The 17,888-nt window shown below is 45.3% G+C and overlaps 1 protein-coding gene and 1 long non-coding RNA gene across 4 annotated transcripts in view; one reads left to right on the top strand and one right to left on the bottom strand.

Annotated features, from left to right (window-relative positions):
- TIAM2 (TIAM Rac1 associated GEF 2) overlaps positions 1-17,888 on the bottom strand; it is a 208,183-nt gene that overhangs the window by 40,143 nt on the left and 150,152 nt on the right. For both annotated transcript variants that reach the window (XM_069954907.1, XM_069954908.1), the window contains exons 13-16: positions 17,030-17,108; positions 15,465-15,557; positions 13,543-13,803; positions 1,240-1,346 (exon numbers count right to left, since the gene is read on the bottom strand). In XM_069954907.1, coding sequence (XP_069811008.1) covers positions 1,240-1,346; positions 13,543-13,803; positions 15,465-15,557; positions 17,030-17,108 — 540 coding nt within the window. The remainder of the gene's footprint in view (positions 1-1,239; positions 1,347-13,542; positions 13,804-15,464; positions 15,558-17,029; positions 17,109-17,888) is intronic.
- On the top strand, positions 1,250-13,792 carry LOC138774221 (uncharacterized). Of its 2 annotated transcripts, none has more exons than XR_011360271.1 (3): positions 1,250-1,331; positions 9,785-9,892; positions 13,552-13,792. It is a non-coding gene; the product is annotated as an uncharacterized lncRNA (long non-coding RNA). The 2 variants fall into 2 exon arrangements; XR_011360272.1 differs by lacking the exon at positions 1,250-1,331 and adding an exon at positions 6,845-6,883.

The following is a 17,888-nucleotide window of genomic DNA, read 5'->3' as shown; positions in this document are numbered from 1 at the left end:
ACATGGACACAGCAATAGGCCATAGTCAGTATCCATGTTTTCCAGGCAACCTTAGGGCTGCATCCAACTTCTTCAGCCACTGGTGACTGAATGCCGCACGCTGGAGCTCGGTTGGACTGCAGCGTGCTTGAGGTTCGCTCATCTATACTGATGGTGCTTTTCAGTCGCCAATTTGTCCAGGGTGCAAATAACAGTACTAAAACACAAAGCAGTCAGAAATATCTATAGCGACTAATGAGACATAGCTAGGTGGCTATTTTACATTTGCCATGGTCGTGCTCAGACAAAGCAGTAAAAGACATAGCTGCTGTTTCTCCACAAACAGCGCCACTCTTGTCCTCAGTCTGTTGGTGTTACTGCAGCTCAGTTCTCTTGAAGTGAGTGGTGCTGAGTGTATCAAACCAGGTGCGGCGCCCTTTATGGAAGAAAGCTATGTTTTTCTAATACTGGATAAGCCCTTCAACTAGAACAGACTGGTATTGTAAAGGGAAAGGGAGGTGAAAGGTACAGCTGTCGCTTTAACAAAGGTATTTCCGGAGGAAAAAAAAAAAAGAGGTTTTTTTAAATCAACTGGTATCAGAAAATTATACAGATTTGTAAATTACGGTACTTCTATATAAAAATCTCCATTCTTCCAGTACTTATCAGCTGCTGTATGTCCTGCAAGAAGTGGTGTATTCTTTCCAGTCTGACACAGTGCTCTCTGCTGCCACCTCTGTCCATGTCAGGGACTGTCCAGAGCAGGAGAGGTTTTCTATGGGGATTTGCTACTGGCAGCAGAGAGCACTGTGTCAGACTAGAAAGAACACACCACGTCCTGCAGGGCATACAGCAGCTGATAAGTACTGGAAGACTGGGGATTTTTAAATAGAAGTAAATTACAAATCTGTAGAATTTTTTTAAACCAATTAATTGAGAGAAAGAAAAATTAGCCCTTGAATAAACGTTCTGCTTATATTCACAATACACAGACTAAATATCAAGCTGGGTGAATTTAACACAACCAACTACTGTATCTGCCAGACAGTACCAAAGCGTTAACCATCTCGCTCATTCCTCGGATTTTCAGCCATATGGCAAATTACGTATGCCACTTCAATGCCAACATGTTCTGGAACATACACAAAGGCTACATTCAATGAACGGCGTCAACATATAGTTATATGGAGGAATTAGGAACAAGAAGAGACAATAAGGCCTAGGTTTACTGTTTTTTTCCCAATAACTGAGACTCCTTACCTTATAGGTCTGATCGATTCTTGGCCTGCACTGGACCTGATCCAAAGCGTCATCTGTGCTGCTTCTCTTCAAGGTCCCAATGGTGACATCTGGTACGTTGCTCAAGTCTGAAATAGATCAAAGAGATTATTATTAACCATGTGAAATTATGTAATATCCCATTGGCATATAGAAGGATATCCTAAAATTTTAAATATTTGTATTTAGAATTTTAAATGAACATCCTCATTCTGATAAAATAATCCCCGCCTAAGATCATGCATGCATTTAAGTTACTACAGATTTCACAAATGTTTAAAGTGTCCCTGTCGTTATATCTTTTAAAATCTAAACCAAAAGTAAATGTGATACAAAACAAGTTTGTAATATACATTCATTATCATTTTTTTTAGTTATCATAGAGAACACGGCACTTCCTGTTTTCTGATGTTTTTATCTCTCAAAGAGTTAGAAAACAGGAAGTCCTGTGTATCCCAGGCCATCTGAGCGCTCACAGTAAGTATAGCTGTTATATAGCTGCCTTCAGGAGACTGGACCTGGATACAGTAAGTATAGCTGTTATATAGCAGCCTTCAGGAGACTGGACCACCTGGATACAGTAAGTATAGCTGTTATATAGCAGCCTTCAGGAGACTGGTCCTGGATACAAGTAAGTATAGCTGTTATATAGCTGCCTCCAGGAGACTGGACCTGGATACAGTAAGTATAGCTGTTATATAGGAGCCTTCAGGAGACTGGACCTGGATACAGTAAGTATAGCTGTTATGTAGCAGTCATCAGAAGACTGGACCTGGATACAGTAAGTATAGCTGTTATATAGCTGCCTTCAGGAGACTGGTCCTAGATACAGTAAGTATAGCTGTTATATAGCAGCCTTCAGGAGACTGGCCCTAGATACAGTAAGTATAGCTGTTATATAGCAGCCTTCAGGAGACTGGTCCTGGATACAAGTAAGTATAGCTGTTATATAGCTGCCTTCAGGAGACTGGACCTGGATACAGTAAGTATAGCTGGTATATAGCTGCCTTCAGGAGACTGGACCTGGATACAGTAATTATAGCTGTTATATAGCAGCCTTCAGGAGACTGGACCTGGATACAGTAAGTATAGCTGTTATATAGCAGCCTTCAAGGGGTAGTGCGGCGGTAAACATTTATTCACAGAATAACACACATTACAAAGTTATACAACTTTGTAATGTATGTTATGTCTGTGAATGGCCCCCTTCCCCGTGTTCCACCCCCCACCCCCACCCGTGTACCCGGAAGTGTGGTGCGCTATACATACCTGTCACGTGCCGACTTGTCTCCGATCTTCAGTCAGCGATGTCGTCTTCGGATGGCCGGGCCGAATCCCTCCGACTGTCCTGAGTGCCGGCCACCCTCTTCAGTGTCATCAGATGCTCAGCCGCGATTGGCTGAGCACAGTTATGCTTAGCCAATCGCGGCTGAGCAGCCGATGACGCGGCAGAGGGCCGCCGGCACTCAGGACGGTCGGAGGGATTCAGCCCGGCCGTCCGAAGACGACATCGCTGACTGAAGATCTGAGACGAGTCGGCACGTGACAGGTAATGTATAGCGCACCACACTTCCGGGTACACGGGTGGGGGGGGGGGACACGGGGAACGGGGCCATTCACAGACATAACATACATTACATAGTTGTATAACTTTGTAATGTGTGTTATTCTGTGAATAATTGTTTACCGCCGCACTACCCCTTTCAGGAGACTGGACCTGGATACAGTAAGTATAGCTGTTATATAGCGGCCTTCAGGAGACTGGACCTGGATAAAGTAAGTATAGCTGTTATATAGCAGCTTTCAGGAGACTGGACCTGGATTTCTGGTAAGTTCAGCTTTGTTTTACAGCATGATAAAAAAAATTCATGTAAATTGCAAACTTGCTTTATTTTACATCTACAACTGATTTAGATTTTGAAAGTTTAAACGACAGGTACACTTAAATTTTACAAGCCACTAGGGGGCAGGAGAGTGTTCATGGGATCGCTTCTTTATACGAATGACTCATGAATTGCTATCGTCTTATATAATGTGTTTTTCTGAAAATAAGACATGGTCCTATAAAAAAGAAAAATTCCAAAAAGGATGGCTTTTTTCAGGTAGGTCTTATTTTAGTTGAAACATGGTATGCCCCTAAACTGTAGCTCCACTCCACTCTATACGGTATTTAGCTGCCATACTGAAGGTCCCACATATTGTTAGGGTCCTATACTGTAAGTTTCCCTTTAGTTAGGTCCCCATACTGTATACCTCCCCTTTCTGTATTTGTTCCCCCATACTGTATACATTATCTCTGCAGGTAGCCTTCATACTGTATACCCTCCCTTTCTGTATTTGTTGTCCCATACTGTATACATTTTCTCTGCAGGTAGCCCTCATACTGTATACCTCCCTCTCCCCCTCATACTGTATAGCTCCCTCCCCTGTAGTTGTTCCCCCATACTATATACATCCCCCTCTGCAGGTAGTCCCAATACTGTATACCTCCTCTTCTGTAGTTGTTCCCCCATACTGTATACATCTCTGCAGGTAGTCCCCATACTGTACACATCTCTCCTCTGCAGTAAGCACCACCTCTCCTTAGTTGTTTCCCCATAATGTATACATCCACTCCTCCCCTTAGTTGTTCCCCCATATGATACACCCCCCCTGTAGTTGTTTTTCCATACTGTATGCCTTCTTCCCTTCTCTGTAGTTAGTCATTGTATCCTATACCCCCCCCCCCCTATATTCAGTGTCCCCTACTGTGCATCTTCTTACCCCTCCTGCCTCCCCCGCAGCCTGTGTTGAACAGGTGGGGGCGGAGCATAACAAGTCTGGCCCTGATTGGCTGATTCTCAGCACCCAGTGTTAGGGATCTGGTCAGCTGACTGTAACTAGGGTTTATTATTGGAGCTTCTATTTAAAGCATATTACACAAAGCCTACAAAATGAAGCTAGGTCTTATTTTCGGATAAATGTGGTATTGTACTTTTATTAGACCACACTCACATTGCAGAGAGGGGGTATTTATAGAACATATTGGTGAACTATAAACACTTCTATTTTTGAAAGCAGTACTGAGTATATATATATATACACACACACACTGATTGGTGCTGACATTGCTCTCGGTGACTACAGGGATGAAGTGAGCGCCATAGGACGGCCGTTATTATCTGCACACTTTCCACTGTGTTGTGCCCATTGAAGTCCGTAGCCCCATCAGTTGGCCGGTAGCCCGTGCACATACACAATCCCTGCTCCCCCGATGTTCCAATCATTCTATAAAGTATCCTGTGTGTTCTGATCATTCAATACAATACAGAGACTGAGTCATAAGAGGCGGCAGAAAGCAGAGCGAGTAGGAATGTGTCAGTATCACCCACCAGGCGAGGCATTCATCCACAAGAGCAGGAAAATGCTAAAACCTCCGGAATTGTTCGGTCATTTAACACGTTCCAAACCTATAATTGCCGTACAGCCGGCTCTGCTCGCTCCGATTCAGAATATCCAGAACAATGACAGGTGGATTAGCAAGAGAACGTCTATTGATTGTTCTCTCGACCAGACCTAAATATTCTGCTGTACAAGAATAGAGGGGAACAGCTAGATCACTGGGGGGCTTGAAACATTGCCTGATACCCCTTACTATGCAGTCAGCTAGCACATTGTTTCCTATGTCACATTGTAAATTAAACCCTCTTGATATGCTGTATGCAGAATACGGGGCAGCGTGTCTCCAACAAGCTGTGCAACACTCCATGGAATAAGAGCATCCAAAGTAAGGGTACTAATACATGGAACGATAATCGCCCCTATCCGGCCGATTATCGTTCCGTGTAATAAACACAACAATCAGCCGATCATCGGCTGATCGTTGATATGGGTTTGGACCTATAATTGTCAGGCACTGACTGTGCATCGCTACGTGTAATAGCGGTGCACGACTGACGATATGCAAAGTGCATCCATTACCTATGCATGGTTCAGGGCTCCTCCTGCGCTCTGCTTCTCCCAGGGTCTGCGCGCTGCAGCTCCAGAGTGGCCTGTCTAAGCTGACAGGCCGCTCAGTCAATCACTGGCTGGGACAGGCCGCTCTGGAGCTGCAGCGCACAGACCCTGGGAGAAATGGACCGCAAGAGGAGCCCTGGACCATGGATAGGTAATGTATACCAGTTTAACAATGGCTGCAAGGACATCAGTAACTATGTCCATACAGCCCTTGTTGAACAATTATCGGGCCCAGTAAACGAGCGCCGATCTAGCAGATTGTCGCTCGTTTACATTTATTATCGGGCCCCCATACTACCCTAAGGAGCTCTATTCCAGATGAAAACCTGCTCTAAAGTGCCACTTCCAGTAGGTGGCACTTTAGAGCAGGTTTCCATCTGGAATAGAGCTCCTTAGGGTAGTATCACATGGCATGATGGGGGCCCGATAATAAGTGGCATCCCTAAAAGAAACCTGTATAGTAATGGGTATGGGTGTAACTTACATATCACTACTGTGTGAGGTGGTGAAAGGATAAGAGAGTCCTGAAGGGTATCCGTGCTTATTAACACCCTATTTTCCTGAAGAAATCCTGGTAAATTTTTGGATAGCCTTCAGGATTTTTACCTGATATGGCATATGGCACCCAGATATCTGGACTGTTCCAGATGCACATAGCATTGCAAAACAGCCCGGGCTAGTGCCAGGACATTAGCAGCTGCCACCAGCCCTTTAACTGTCCCTAGTCAGGAGTGCATACAGTGTCAGGCTATGTTCACACACAGTATTCTTTCCAAACAAAACCAGGAGTGTATTGAAAACCCAAAAAAGGCTATGTTCAAACATTGTTGAAATTAAAGGCATCTCTGGCTGACAGTGGCGGATTAAATGTACCCTGGGCCCCTCCCCCCTCCCAGGGACAGCGCACACCACAGCAGGCGCTGCACATCACTCAGGGGCCCGCTGGGCCCCGAAAGTGACGTGCTGCATACTAATAATGTGGGCGGCAACATGCCCTCATGCCCCCCCCCCCCCCCGGAGCCTCGGGCCCCAAGCGGCCGCCCAAACCGCCCACATTATAATCCGCAACACTTCCTGCAGGACATACAGAAGCTTATAAGTATGGGAAGACTTGAGATTTTTAAATAGAAGTAAAATTACAAATCTATATAACTTTCAGACACCAGTTGATTTGAAAGAATTTTTTTTCCACTGGACAACCCCTTTAAGTGGATGGACAGCCATCCACTTAATTTCAACAGTGTGTGACCATAGCCTGTGTTTTCAATCCACTCCTTGTTTTGGTTGCCAAAATACTGACCAAAATACTGTGTGGGAACATTTTTTACATACAAACTTGATTTACACATTAGGTGGCTTTATGGACACTGGGAAATGTCTACACATTTTTATTGCTATTAATTCATAATTCACACTGCACACTGTGGGGGAGATTTATCAAACATGGTGTAAAGTGAAACTGGCTCAGTTGCCCCTAGCAACCAATCAGATTCCACCTTTCATTTTCCAAAGAGTCTGTGAGGAATGAAAGGTGGAATCTGATTGGTTGCTAGGGGCAACTGAGCCAGTCTCACTTTACACCATGTTTGATAAATCTCCCCCATTGAAAACAAATCTTACTGAAAAGATGGTAAAATATTATAGCATAGAAACGTGTACTTTCTTTCTGCCTCACCCCTATAACTTACCTGATGAGTAAATGTAGTTATATAACAGGTATCTGCACCCAGCCTTGTTCCTTCCCACTACACATATAACTTACTAAGTTCTACTCAGCAAAACTTCACCTGAGCTTCTGCCCAGCCACACCCATACCAATCTGATAACACCCGCCTTATACCTTAACCCCTTCAGGATGGGGCAAATTTGGGCCTTAACCCCTTAAGGACGGAGCCAACTTGCATTTTTGCACTTCCGTTTTTTCCTCCTTGTGCTTAAAAGGCCATAGCAGTTGCATTTTTTCACCTAGAGACCCACATGAGGCCTTTTTTTTTTGCGCCACTAATTGTACTTTGCAATGACAGGCTGAATGTTTTCATAAAGTACACTGCGAAACCAGGAAAAAATTCAATGTGTAGTGAAATTGAAAAAAAAAACAAAAAAAAACACGCATTTTGTTTATTTGGGGGGTATGTGTTTTTATGCCGTTTACCCTGGGGTAAAACTAACTTATTATGCATGTTTCTCACGCCGTTACGATTAGAACGATATATAACCGGAAGCAACCTAGTGCCGAGCCGGGATCAGTGCCATTACATCGCAGACCCCCGCCAGCAGCAGGCACGGAGATCACTCCACCGGGACAACTTCCCGGGGGGGTGATCTCCGCCACTAGACCACCACGGATCGGGCTACATAAGTAATCAGATGCAGCTGTCAACTTCGGACCGTGCATGCTAATAGCCGCAGTCCCGGGCTACATGCGGCACCCGGGACCGCGGCGGTTCAGAGTGGGGTTGCCACGCGGCTCCCCTCTGAACTCCCCGAGGCGGCCGCAGGGCGTAAATATACGCCCTGTGTCGTTAAGGGGATAAAGGTTCACCAATTTATTTTTTTCTTTCAAAAAAACTGGTGCCAGAAAGTGACAGAGATTTACTTGTTTTAAAAAAAATCTCCAGTCTTCTACTACTTATCAGCAGTCTTGCAGGAAGTGGTGTATTCTTTCCAGTCTGACACAGTGCTCTCTGCTGCCACCTCTGTCCATGTCAGGAACTGTCCAGAGCAGCAGCAAATTCCCATAGAAAACCTTTCCTGCTCTCAAGACTGGTAAGAATACACCACTTCCTGCAGGACATTCAGCATACAGCAGCTGATAAGTACTGGAAGACTTGAGATTTTTTTTAATAGAAGTAAATTACAAATCTCTGTCGCTTTCTGGAACTGCTCTGGACAGTTCCTGACATGGACAGAGGTGGCAGCAGAGAGCCCTGTGTCAGACTGGAAGGAATACACCACTTCCTGCAGGACATACAGCAGTTGATAAGTATGGAAAAACTTGAGATTTTTAAATAGAAGTCATTTACAAATCTCATTTAACTTTCTGATTCCAGTTGATTCAAATGGAAAATATTTTTGCCGGAGTACCCCTTTAAGGACTACACTTGGAATGCTTCTTCTCTGAGCAAGAACAGACATATTATTAATTAAAGGCTTTGTAAAAACAAATGTTTTGCTAAGACGGCAGAGCTTGTTTTGTTCTTTCTGACATCATTCATCCCACACCACCCACCACCTAATGATGCAACAGCAACACCTTCCAGATATCCTCTTATATATTACATGGTACAATGTAAAAGGACAAAAACTCATCCGATAGGAATGAAGACCGTCCAATAAGAACGGCCATCACTGTGACCATGTGTGAACATAGCCATCGGCTGCTCTTATGCTGGGTCCTGCTATGTATAACACACACATTTTCTCCTCATCAATAAACATATAATAAGGCACTCATTAACTTCTATAGAAAAATGTATGAAAAAGTGTGTGTACTTTTGTATATGTTACTGTCCGATTATCTTATTTTGGCATGTATTTCAAATGCAGTCAAAACATGGCCCCCGTTTCCTCCCCATTAGCCGTGTGGCTGGTGGTTAAAGGGTTTATCCTGACTTACTAAAAACACAGCTATGTTCTTGCAAAAACAGCGCCACCCCTGTCCCCAGGTTGTGTGTGGTATTACAACTGAGCTCCATTCACTTCAATGGAAATCAACTGCAATACCGCAAACAACCTGAGGACAAGAGTGGGGCCGTTCCTGGAAGAAAGTGTTCATGTTTTTCTCAGCCTGGACAACCCCTTTAAGAAATGTGGCAGTGGTTTAGTGACCATGTTTGCAATGTGGAAACACAGCCTAAGGTTATGTTCCCACAACATCTTTTTTTAAGTGAGAAAACAGCTGTTTTTTTTTTATTATAATAACGGCCATTAATAATATAAAAACAGCAGTTTTTTAATCTAAAAATATGTTACACTGTTGCTGTGATGATCTAGCAAAAACTGCAACAAAACTGCACAGTATGACCACGTTCTGTGGTCACCGCATACCACCGAAACCATGATGCGGTCACCAATTGTCAGCTCTTAGGAAATGGGGAGTGGTTTTACCCACATGGCTAGAAAAAGCAGCCTTAAATATCATCCAGTACTTATCAGCTGCTGTATGTCCTGCATGAAAAGGCTCTTTCCAGTCTGACACAGTGCTCTATGCTGCCACCTCTGTCCATGTCAGGAACTGTCGAGAGCAGGAAAAGTTTTCTATGGGGATTTCCTACTGCTCTGGACAGAGGTGGCAGCAGAGAGCACTGTGTGGGACTGGAAAGAATACACCACTTCCTGCAGGACATACAGCAGCTGATAAGTACTGGAAGACTTGAGATTTTTAAATAGAAGTAAATTAAAAATCTGTATAACTTAGGAACATATTTTTTGCTGGAGTATCATTTTCAGATACAGCTTAAAACTTCTTCATAAAAAGTCTAATAATTTCTACCTGAGTGACGCGTGATCTGTAAATGTAATTTTTTATCAGGAATAACAGTTGTCCATGTTTGGGCATTTGAACACACTACGCAGTCTGCTGATACTACAGATTAATGGCCGCTATTTAATATTCCTCATAAGAAGATGCAGCGAGGAGGTAATTAGCGGCAATGACTCATCTGCACCCGAGATTTAGTTGTTTACAAGGAGCGGGCGAAGCTGCTGCAGGGGAAGGGAGAAGCTGCATTTTCTTTAGGGCTTCTATGACAGAATCATTGGAAACTACTTAAGTTCGTAGCAGGTTTACAATAGTGAAGTATTACAGTCTCTGAGCTCATCTAATAAGAACCCAAAGGGCCGTATAATAGACAGGCTGAAGAGTGGGTATATATGGGCCCCTGGGGGCAGGGCCGTCTTACCCATTGGGCAGGGTAGGCGGCTGCCCGGGGGCCCTTGCGTCCTAGGGGGCCCCCTGCCCTCTGGGACACACCTGTATTTTTTTGCTTTATAAGACGGACTTATAAAACTAAGTGCGTCCTATAAAGCAAAGACGGCTTCCAAGCAGTGCTGAGCACCGCAAGGAAGCCGTCCTGCCCGCCCCCTCTATTGCCGCTCACTATGCATATGCATAGTGAGCGGCCCTGAGCGACCCCCTCCGCCCGCCCCTTCTATCGCTTCTCAGCTGACAGCCGATCAGAAGCCCAGGAAAGTGCAATGAGCAGCACTTTCCTGGGCTTCTGATAGGCTCAGCCAAGCGGCGATAGAAGGGGCGGGCAGTCCAGTTACTCACCCGTCCGGCGGCCCCAGCAGCTCCTCTCCCGGCAGCGCGCACTCCCGACATCCTCCGGCACAGGCAGCGGGGTACAGAAAAGCTGCCTGTGTCCTGGATGTGTCGTGCAGCCGGACACTTTCGGCACAGGCTGTCTCTCTGTACCCCGCTGCCTGTGCCCGGAGGATGTTGGGAGTGCGCGCTGCCGGGAGAGGAGCTGCTGGGGCTGGCGGACGGGTGAGTAACTGGTTTGTTGTTTTGGGGGGCACTGGCTACTATGGGGGCACTGGCTACTATGGGAGCACTGGCTACTATGGGGGGCACTGGCTACTATGGGGGCACTGGCTACTATGGGGGGCACTGGCTACTATGGGGGGCACTGGCTACTATGGGGAGCACTGGCTACTATGGGGGGCACTGGCTACTATAGGGGTACTGGCTACTATGGGGAGCACTGGCTACTGTGGGGGCACTGGCTACTATGGGGGGCACTGGCTACTATGGGGGCACTGGCTACTATAGGGGTACTGGCTACTATGGGGGCACTGGCTACTATGGGGGCACTGGCTACTATGGGGGCACTGGCTACTATGGGGGGCACTGGCTACTATAGGGGTACTGGCTACTATGGGGGCACTGGCTACTATGGGGGGCAATGGCTACTATAGGGGTACTGGCTACTATGGGGGGCACTGGCTACTATGGGGACACTGGCTACTATGGGGGGCACTGGCTACTATAGGGGTACTGGCTACTATGAAGGGCACTGGCTACTATAGGGGTACTGGCTACTATGGGGGTCACTGGCTACTATGGGGGGCACTGGCTACTATGGGGGGCACTGGGTACTATAGGGGTACTGGCTACTATGGGGGTGCACTGGCTACTATGGGGGGTACTGGCTACTATGGGGGGCACTGGCTACTATGGGGGGTACTGGCTACTATGGGGGTACTGGCTACTATGGGGGGCACTGGCTACTATGGGGGGTACTGGCTACTATGGGGGTACTGGCTACTATGGGGGGCGCTGGCTACTATGGGGGGCACTATATGGGGGAATTGACTACTATGGGGGGGCACTATATGCAAAGATGTGGGGGATTTGATGGCGGGGGTTGGGGGGGGGGCCCAATTCGCACCTCTACCCAGGGGCCCATAATGCTGTTAAGACGGCCACAGATGCCACAGATGACTGCCTGTCTAAGGGCCGTATAATAGACAGGCTGAAGTGTGGATGCATATGGCCCCTGGGGGTGAGTGACACAGATGACTCCCTGTCTAAGGGCCGTATAATAGACAGACTGAAGTGTGGGTGTATATGGGCCCCTGGGGGTGAGTGACACAGATGACTCCCTGTCTAAGGGCCGTATAATAGACAGGCTGAAGTGTGGGTGTAAATAGGCCCCTGGGGGTGAGTACCACAGATGACTCCCTTTCTGAGGGACGTATAATAGACAGGATAAAGAGTGGGTGTATATGGGCCCCTGGGGGTGAGTGCCACAGATGACTGCCTGTCTAAGGGCCGTATAATAGACAGGCTGAAGTGTGGATGTATATGGCCCTTGGGGGTGAGTGACACAGATGACTCCCTGTCTAAGGGCCGTATAATAGACAGGCTGAAGTGTGGGTATATATGGGCGCCTGGGGGTGAGTGCCACACATGACTCGTGTAGCCATCTAGAGGAGGAAGCAAGTGCTGACCTCAGATCAGCGCACGCTTCCTCCTTGTTCCCCGCTCACTGCCTGTACTATTACACACACAGACATCAAGCAGGAGGAGCGGGAAGGGGCTGCCCGGACAATCCTTAGATCGTCCGGGCGGCTCATTGAAGAGAGCAGTGGTCTGCTGCTACCACCCCTATTGCATGGGGCGACGTTGTGATAGAACATGTTGAAAGACGTTGCCTTGTAACATGACCTATTTGCACCAAGCAATTATTGGCCATGGCTTAAAGGGGTTATCCTGCGCTACAAAAACATGGCCACTTTTCCCCCTTTCTTGTCTCCAGATTGGGTGGGGTTTCAAACTCAGTTTCATTGAGGTAAATGGAGCTTAATGGCAAACCGCACCTGAACTGGAGACAAGAGAGGGGGGAAAGTGGCCATGTTTTTGTAGCACTGGATAACCACTTTAAGGGTCCTACTACACAGGCCGACTACGGCTCGATTATTTTAGCAAACGAGCGCTGATCTGCTAGATTGGCGCTCATTTGCTGCACCTACTACACAGCCTGATAATCGGGCAGTAAGGGCTGCATGGGCATTGTTAACAATGTCCATGCAGACCTGGCCCAAACATCTGACACCTGACTTCTCTCCGCTCCCGGTCTTCTCTCCTGTGCTCTGCAGTTTCCCAGTCCCGACAGCAGCAGCAGCGTCTGGGCGGCCTGTCAGCTGATAGGCTGCTGAGCCAATCACAGGCCGGAACCGCAGGGAAGTTGTGGAGCACCGGAGAGCAAACCATGAGCAGAGTAAGGTGTCAGATGCTTGGGCAATCGTCGGCTGCTTATCGAAGCCATGTGTGGACGGTGCCTGGCAATTTTAGGTCCAATTTTAGGTCCAATTTTAGCCAACAATAAAAGCTGAATTTTTTATTTAATCTATTTTCAACAAAAAACGAATGGAAAAACGACCGCGTTTGTCTGCATCCGTTTTGATCCGTTTTTTTCCATTGACTTTCATTCATTTAAAAAAAAACGGATCGAAACGCATCTGTTTTTTTCAACATACAAAAATAAAGCCAGCTACATTTATGTGTACGTTACGTTTTTTTTTTGTAATATAATGGAAGTCAGTGGAAAAACGGATCAAAACTGATGCACACAAATGCGTCCATCTTTCCATCCGGTTTTTTTTTGTTTGTTTTTTTTTGCAAAAAGCAAAGAAAAGAAAACGGATTGCAAAAACAGAGTGTGAACCCAGCCTAATAGAAAGACATGTAAAAGGGAACAAATGATTAAAATTATAAGATTGAAAATACAAAATTGGAATGTACAATAATCCAGGTATAATAACGTTGTTGTTTTATTTTCTTACCTTTCATAGAATTCCTGCGGAAGGTATTGAGGAATTCCTCCAGGAGCTGGGACTGGTTCACTGGAGGTAACGGCCTCATCTGATCTTTGAAGATGTAATTTTCTGGCCATGGTGAGGTTACTGATGGTTTGACATCAGCGTGACAAGACCTCAATGACAACAAGACACTCCTCTCCGAGAATAAGAACTCCATTTTCCTTAGGTCAAGGTCTGCAACTGATTCTCCATTAATAAAGAGGATTTCATTTTTTGTGCGAAGACCTAATAAAAAAAAGTGGATGACCTGTTAGGGCTCCATATGCCGTATGCACATTGTAATAAAGGAGAAGTTACAAAAAAAATTCAATTTTAATTCAACTGGTGCCAGAAAGTGGCAGAGATTTGTAATTTACTTCTATTAAAAAATCTCAAGTCTTCTGGTAATTATAAGCTGCTGCATGTCCTGCAGGAAGTCATATTATTTCCTGTCTGGAGAGCAGGAGAGGTTTTCGATGGAGATTTGCTGCTGCTCTGGGCAGTTCCTGACATGGACAGAGGTGGCAGCAGAGAGCACTGTGTCAGACTGGAAAGAATACACCACTTCCTGCAGGACATACAGCAGCTGATAAGTACTGGAGATTTTTTAATTAGAAGTAAATTCCACTCTGGAACTTGCTGGGACCAGTTCATCTGAAAGAAAAACCTTTTTGGTGAACTACCCCTTTAAACACAATGACACTCACTTATTAGTGATGACTTTTCTACCCCCTACCCCCCCCCCCCCCCCCCCCCCAACAACAACAAAAAAAAAAAACTCTCAACAGCTACACCAGCTCTTAGAAATTCAAAGCATATTCATTTCCCATAATGTCTTCATAGTGGTCAGAGTTCTGGTTTTCTGATAAAGTACTGAAAATCTGCAGAAAAATAATCTACTGAAAAAAAAATAGTTGTTTTCAAATCAACTGGTGTCAGGCTTTGTAAACTACTTCTATTTAAAAAATTTCCAATCTCTCAATACTTATCAGCTGCTGTATACCCTGCAGGAAGTGGTGTATTCTTTCCAGTCTGACACAGTGCTCTCTGCTGCCACCTCTGTCCATGTCAGGAACTGTCCAGAGCAGCAGCAAATCCCCATAGAAAACCTCTCCGCTCTGGACAGTTCCTGCCATGGACAGAGGTGGCAGTGGTTACAAACCTTAGTGCACATTACTTACTAAGCTTTACTTACTGACACCATAATACCTTTATTACAGAGGATCTATACGATACAGCAATGTTAATACTGTACATTCTAGGCTAAACATCTAGCAATGTTAGACATACACCCTTGTAATGCAAATCCATAATGCAGTCTTAGGGGCCTATTCCACAAAGCGATAATCGGCCAAATTGGGCCGATTCGGCCGATGATCATTCCGTGGAATAGAGACAACGATCAGCCAATGATCGTGTCATCGGCTGATCGTTTATTTAGGTTAAAACCTAAAATCATGAGGCACCCACTGCGCATCGCTGCATGGAATAGCGATACGTGGTGTGCGACCGACGATCTCACAAGCAGCATACATTATCTACACATGTAGCAGGTCTTCTCCTGCGCTCCTTCTTCCTCCCGGTCCCGCACACAGCAGAAGCTTCGGTGCTGATAGACTGCTTAGCCAATCACTGGCCAGGACCGCAGCGGGGTCGGGATCCCTCGCGGCGCCGCAAAGAACTGACATGTCAGTTTTCTGCGGCCACTATTCAGTTAATAGCGGCCGTAGGAAACCCTGTCAGTGCACACTATGAAGCGAGCAGCTCCGGCCGGCAGGAAAGATCATCCGACCAGTACTGCTGTATCAGCCGGGATGATCTTTTCAGAGACCGGCCACTCCGTGACCCAGCCGGTCTCTTACGCTATGTGAACATGGCCTTATTCAGAACAAAAACTTGGCTCTTACCTTCTCTGTAGGCCAGGCCATCCGGATGAACGTAGCTTACATAGATGTGAGTAATACTATTGTGATCATCAACCTGAGCAGCAACTGCAAACCCTAGAAATGAGACATAAGTGTTGTATATTAGCAGCAATACACCAGGATTAAAGAGGAAAAGACTAGAGCATTTTTAAATTACAAATATATATATCATTTTATGATAATTTTTCTGTATGCAGCCCTAGGAAACATAGGCCTATGGCTGTATTCACCAGGACTCGCTAGGGTGCATCCAACTTCTTCACCACCAGTAATAAAATGGCGAACGTTTAGACTCCAGCATGCTCCAGTCACGCTTTTCTCTAACCAGGATCTATTACTATATAAAAGGGTTTATGGCCTGTACTAAATGAAAGGCCTTTCCTTCAGGATATGTTAAATCAGGGGTGATTGGCTGCCCAGTATTCCCACCATCGCAGTTTTGAGTCTGCCCATACTCACTGTACTATGTGCACTGGCAAAAAATCAACTGGTGTCAGAAAATTATATATATTTGTAATTTACTATTTTAAAATCTCCAGCCTTCCAGTACTTTTCAGCTGCTGTATGTCCTACAGGAAGTGGTGTATTCTTTCTAGTCTTACACAGTGCTCTCTGCTGCCACCTCTGTCCATGTCAAGAACTGTCCAGAGCAGCAGCAAATCCCCATAGAAAACCTCTCCTGCTCTGGACAGTTGCTGACATGGACAGAGGTGGCAGCAGAGAGCAATGCAGGACATACAGCAGCTGATAAGTACTAATAGACATGCATTGATTAGAAATTAATAATAATAATAATAATAATAATAATAATAATAATAATATTTTCACCCATTTAATATAAATATTGTAAATATAGTTTTCCTGATGTTTGATATTTTTCCTATAGGTTTCTGTGGGACTTAAAAAATTAAAACATAAGGAAAAACACCATAACCAATGCAGATTTTAAAAAAAAAAATCATAAAATGGCAAAAAATACCCCTTTGTTTTATATTTTATTATTAACTTCAATGCAGCATTTGTGAGCAAAGTTTTGGCTAAAAAAAAAAACATACACAAAAACATGTGACGGGATATGTAGTACATGTCTAACAGATCTGGGTGCGATCCCCCTCCCACCCAGTATAGCTAGGTTCGTCTTTTTTTGGCTGTTTGACCAAATACCCAATCACAGCTCAGCTTTCATTCCTCAGAATGGACTGTGATTGGTTGCTATCAATCTGGGCCAGTGTTTTTAGTCAGGTGCTAGGGGATCATGTTTTTTCTTGATAGGGCCCAATAAACATTTAGGGGCACAAGTAAAACACCTAGGCTAAAAGACTACGCTAGGGTAGGAGTGGCGTACTGTCACAATGATAAATCTGACTAATAAAGTAGGTAACATGAAACCACACCCCCTCCAAGTGTAAAAAAAAATAAAAATTAGCCAAAACAGTAAGGTAAACTCAATGATGCGCGTGCCCCGAAATCTTTGTGTTTTTTTTTCAGATTATGGAAATGACATTTTCTTACTTTATATAATAATATATTTCCTCTGTGTAACTTACCAAAATCAGTCTCTCCTCCAGACTTGACAAGGTGCACATTGTAAATACCCAAAGGGAATATTTCTAGGTCATCAAACATCTGAAAAACAAGGAGATTACCTGCTTTATTGTTTTCTTTCATGTTCCTTCAATAGTAATGAAAATGACTGAAACCTTCAATACTTATTCTGCTCAAAATATTAAATTATACCCTAAAATACTGAAAATTGGCAATGTATGCTACATATTTTACACATTTAAATAAATAATACATTGTAGTATGTGGGAATTAAACATGTAATATATACATGTATAGGAAGGATTACAGCTCTGGAGGTGGACAAAGTATTACAGCTCTGGAGGTTGAAGAAGGATTAGGGCTCTGGAGGTGGAGGAAGGATTACGGCTCTGGAGGTGGAGGAAGGATTACGGCTCTGGAGGTGGAGGAAGGATTACGGCTCTGGAGGTGTAGGGAGGATTACGGCTCTGGAGGTGTAGGGAGGATTACGGCTCTGGAGGTGGAGGAAGGATTACGGCTCTGGAGGTGGAGGAAGGAATACGGCCCTGGAGGTGGAGGAAGGATTGCGGCTCTGGAGGTGGAGGAAGGAATACGGCCCTGGAGGTGGAGGAAGGATTACAGCTCTGGAGGTGGAGGAATGATTACGGCTCTGGAGGTGGAGGAAGGATTACGGCTCTGGAGGTGGAGGAAGGATTACGGCTCTGGAGGTGGAGGAAGGATTACGGCTCTGGAGGTGGAGGAAGGATTACGGCTCTGGAGGTGGAGGAAGGATTACGGCTCTGGAGGTGGAGGAATGATTACAGCTCTGGAGGTGTAGTGAGGATTACGGCTCTGGAGGTGTAGTGAGGATTACGGCTCTGG

Source organism: Dendropsophus ebraccatus, chromosome 15 (genome assembly GCF_027789765.1).
Source record: "Dendropsophus ebraccatus isolate aDenEbr1 chromosome 15, aDenEbr1.pat, whole genome shotgun sequence".
Taxonomy (NCBI): Eukaryota; Metazoa; Chordata; class Amphibia; order Anura; family Hylidae; genus Dendropsophus; species Dendropsophus ebraccatus.
This window is presented reverse-complemented; position numbering and strand designations above follow the sequence as displayed.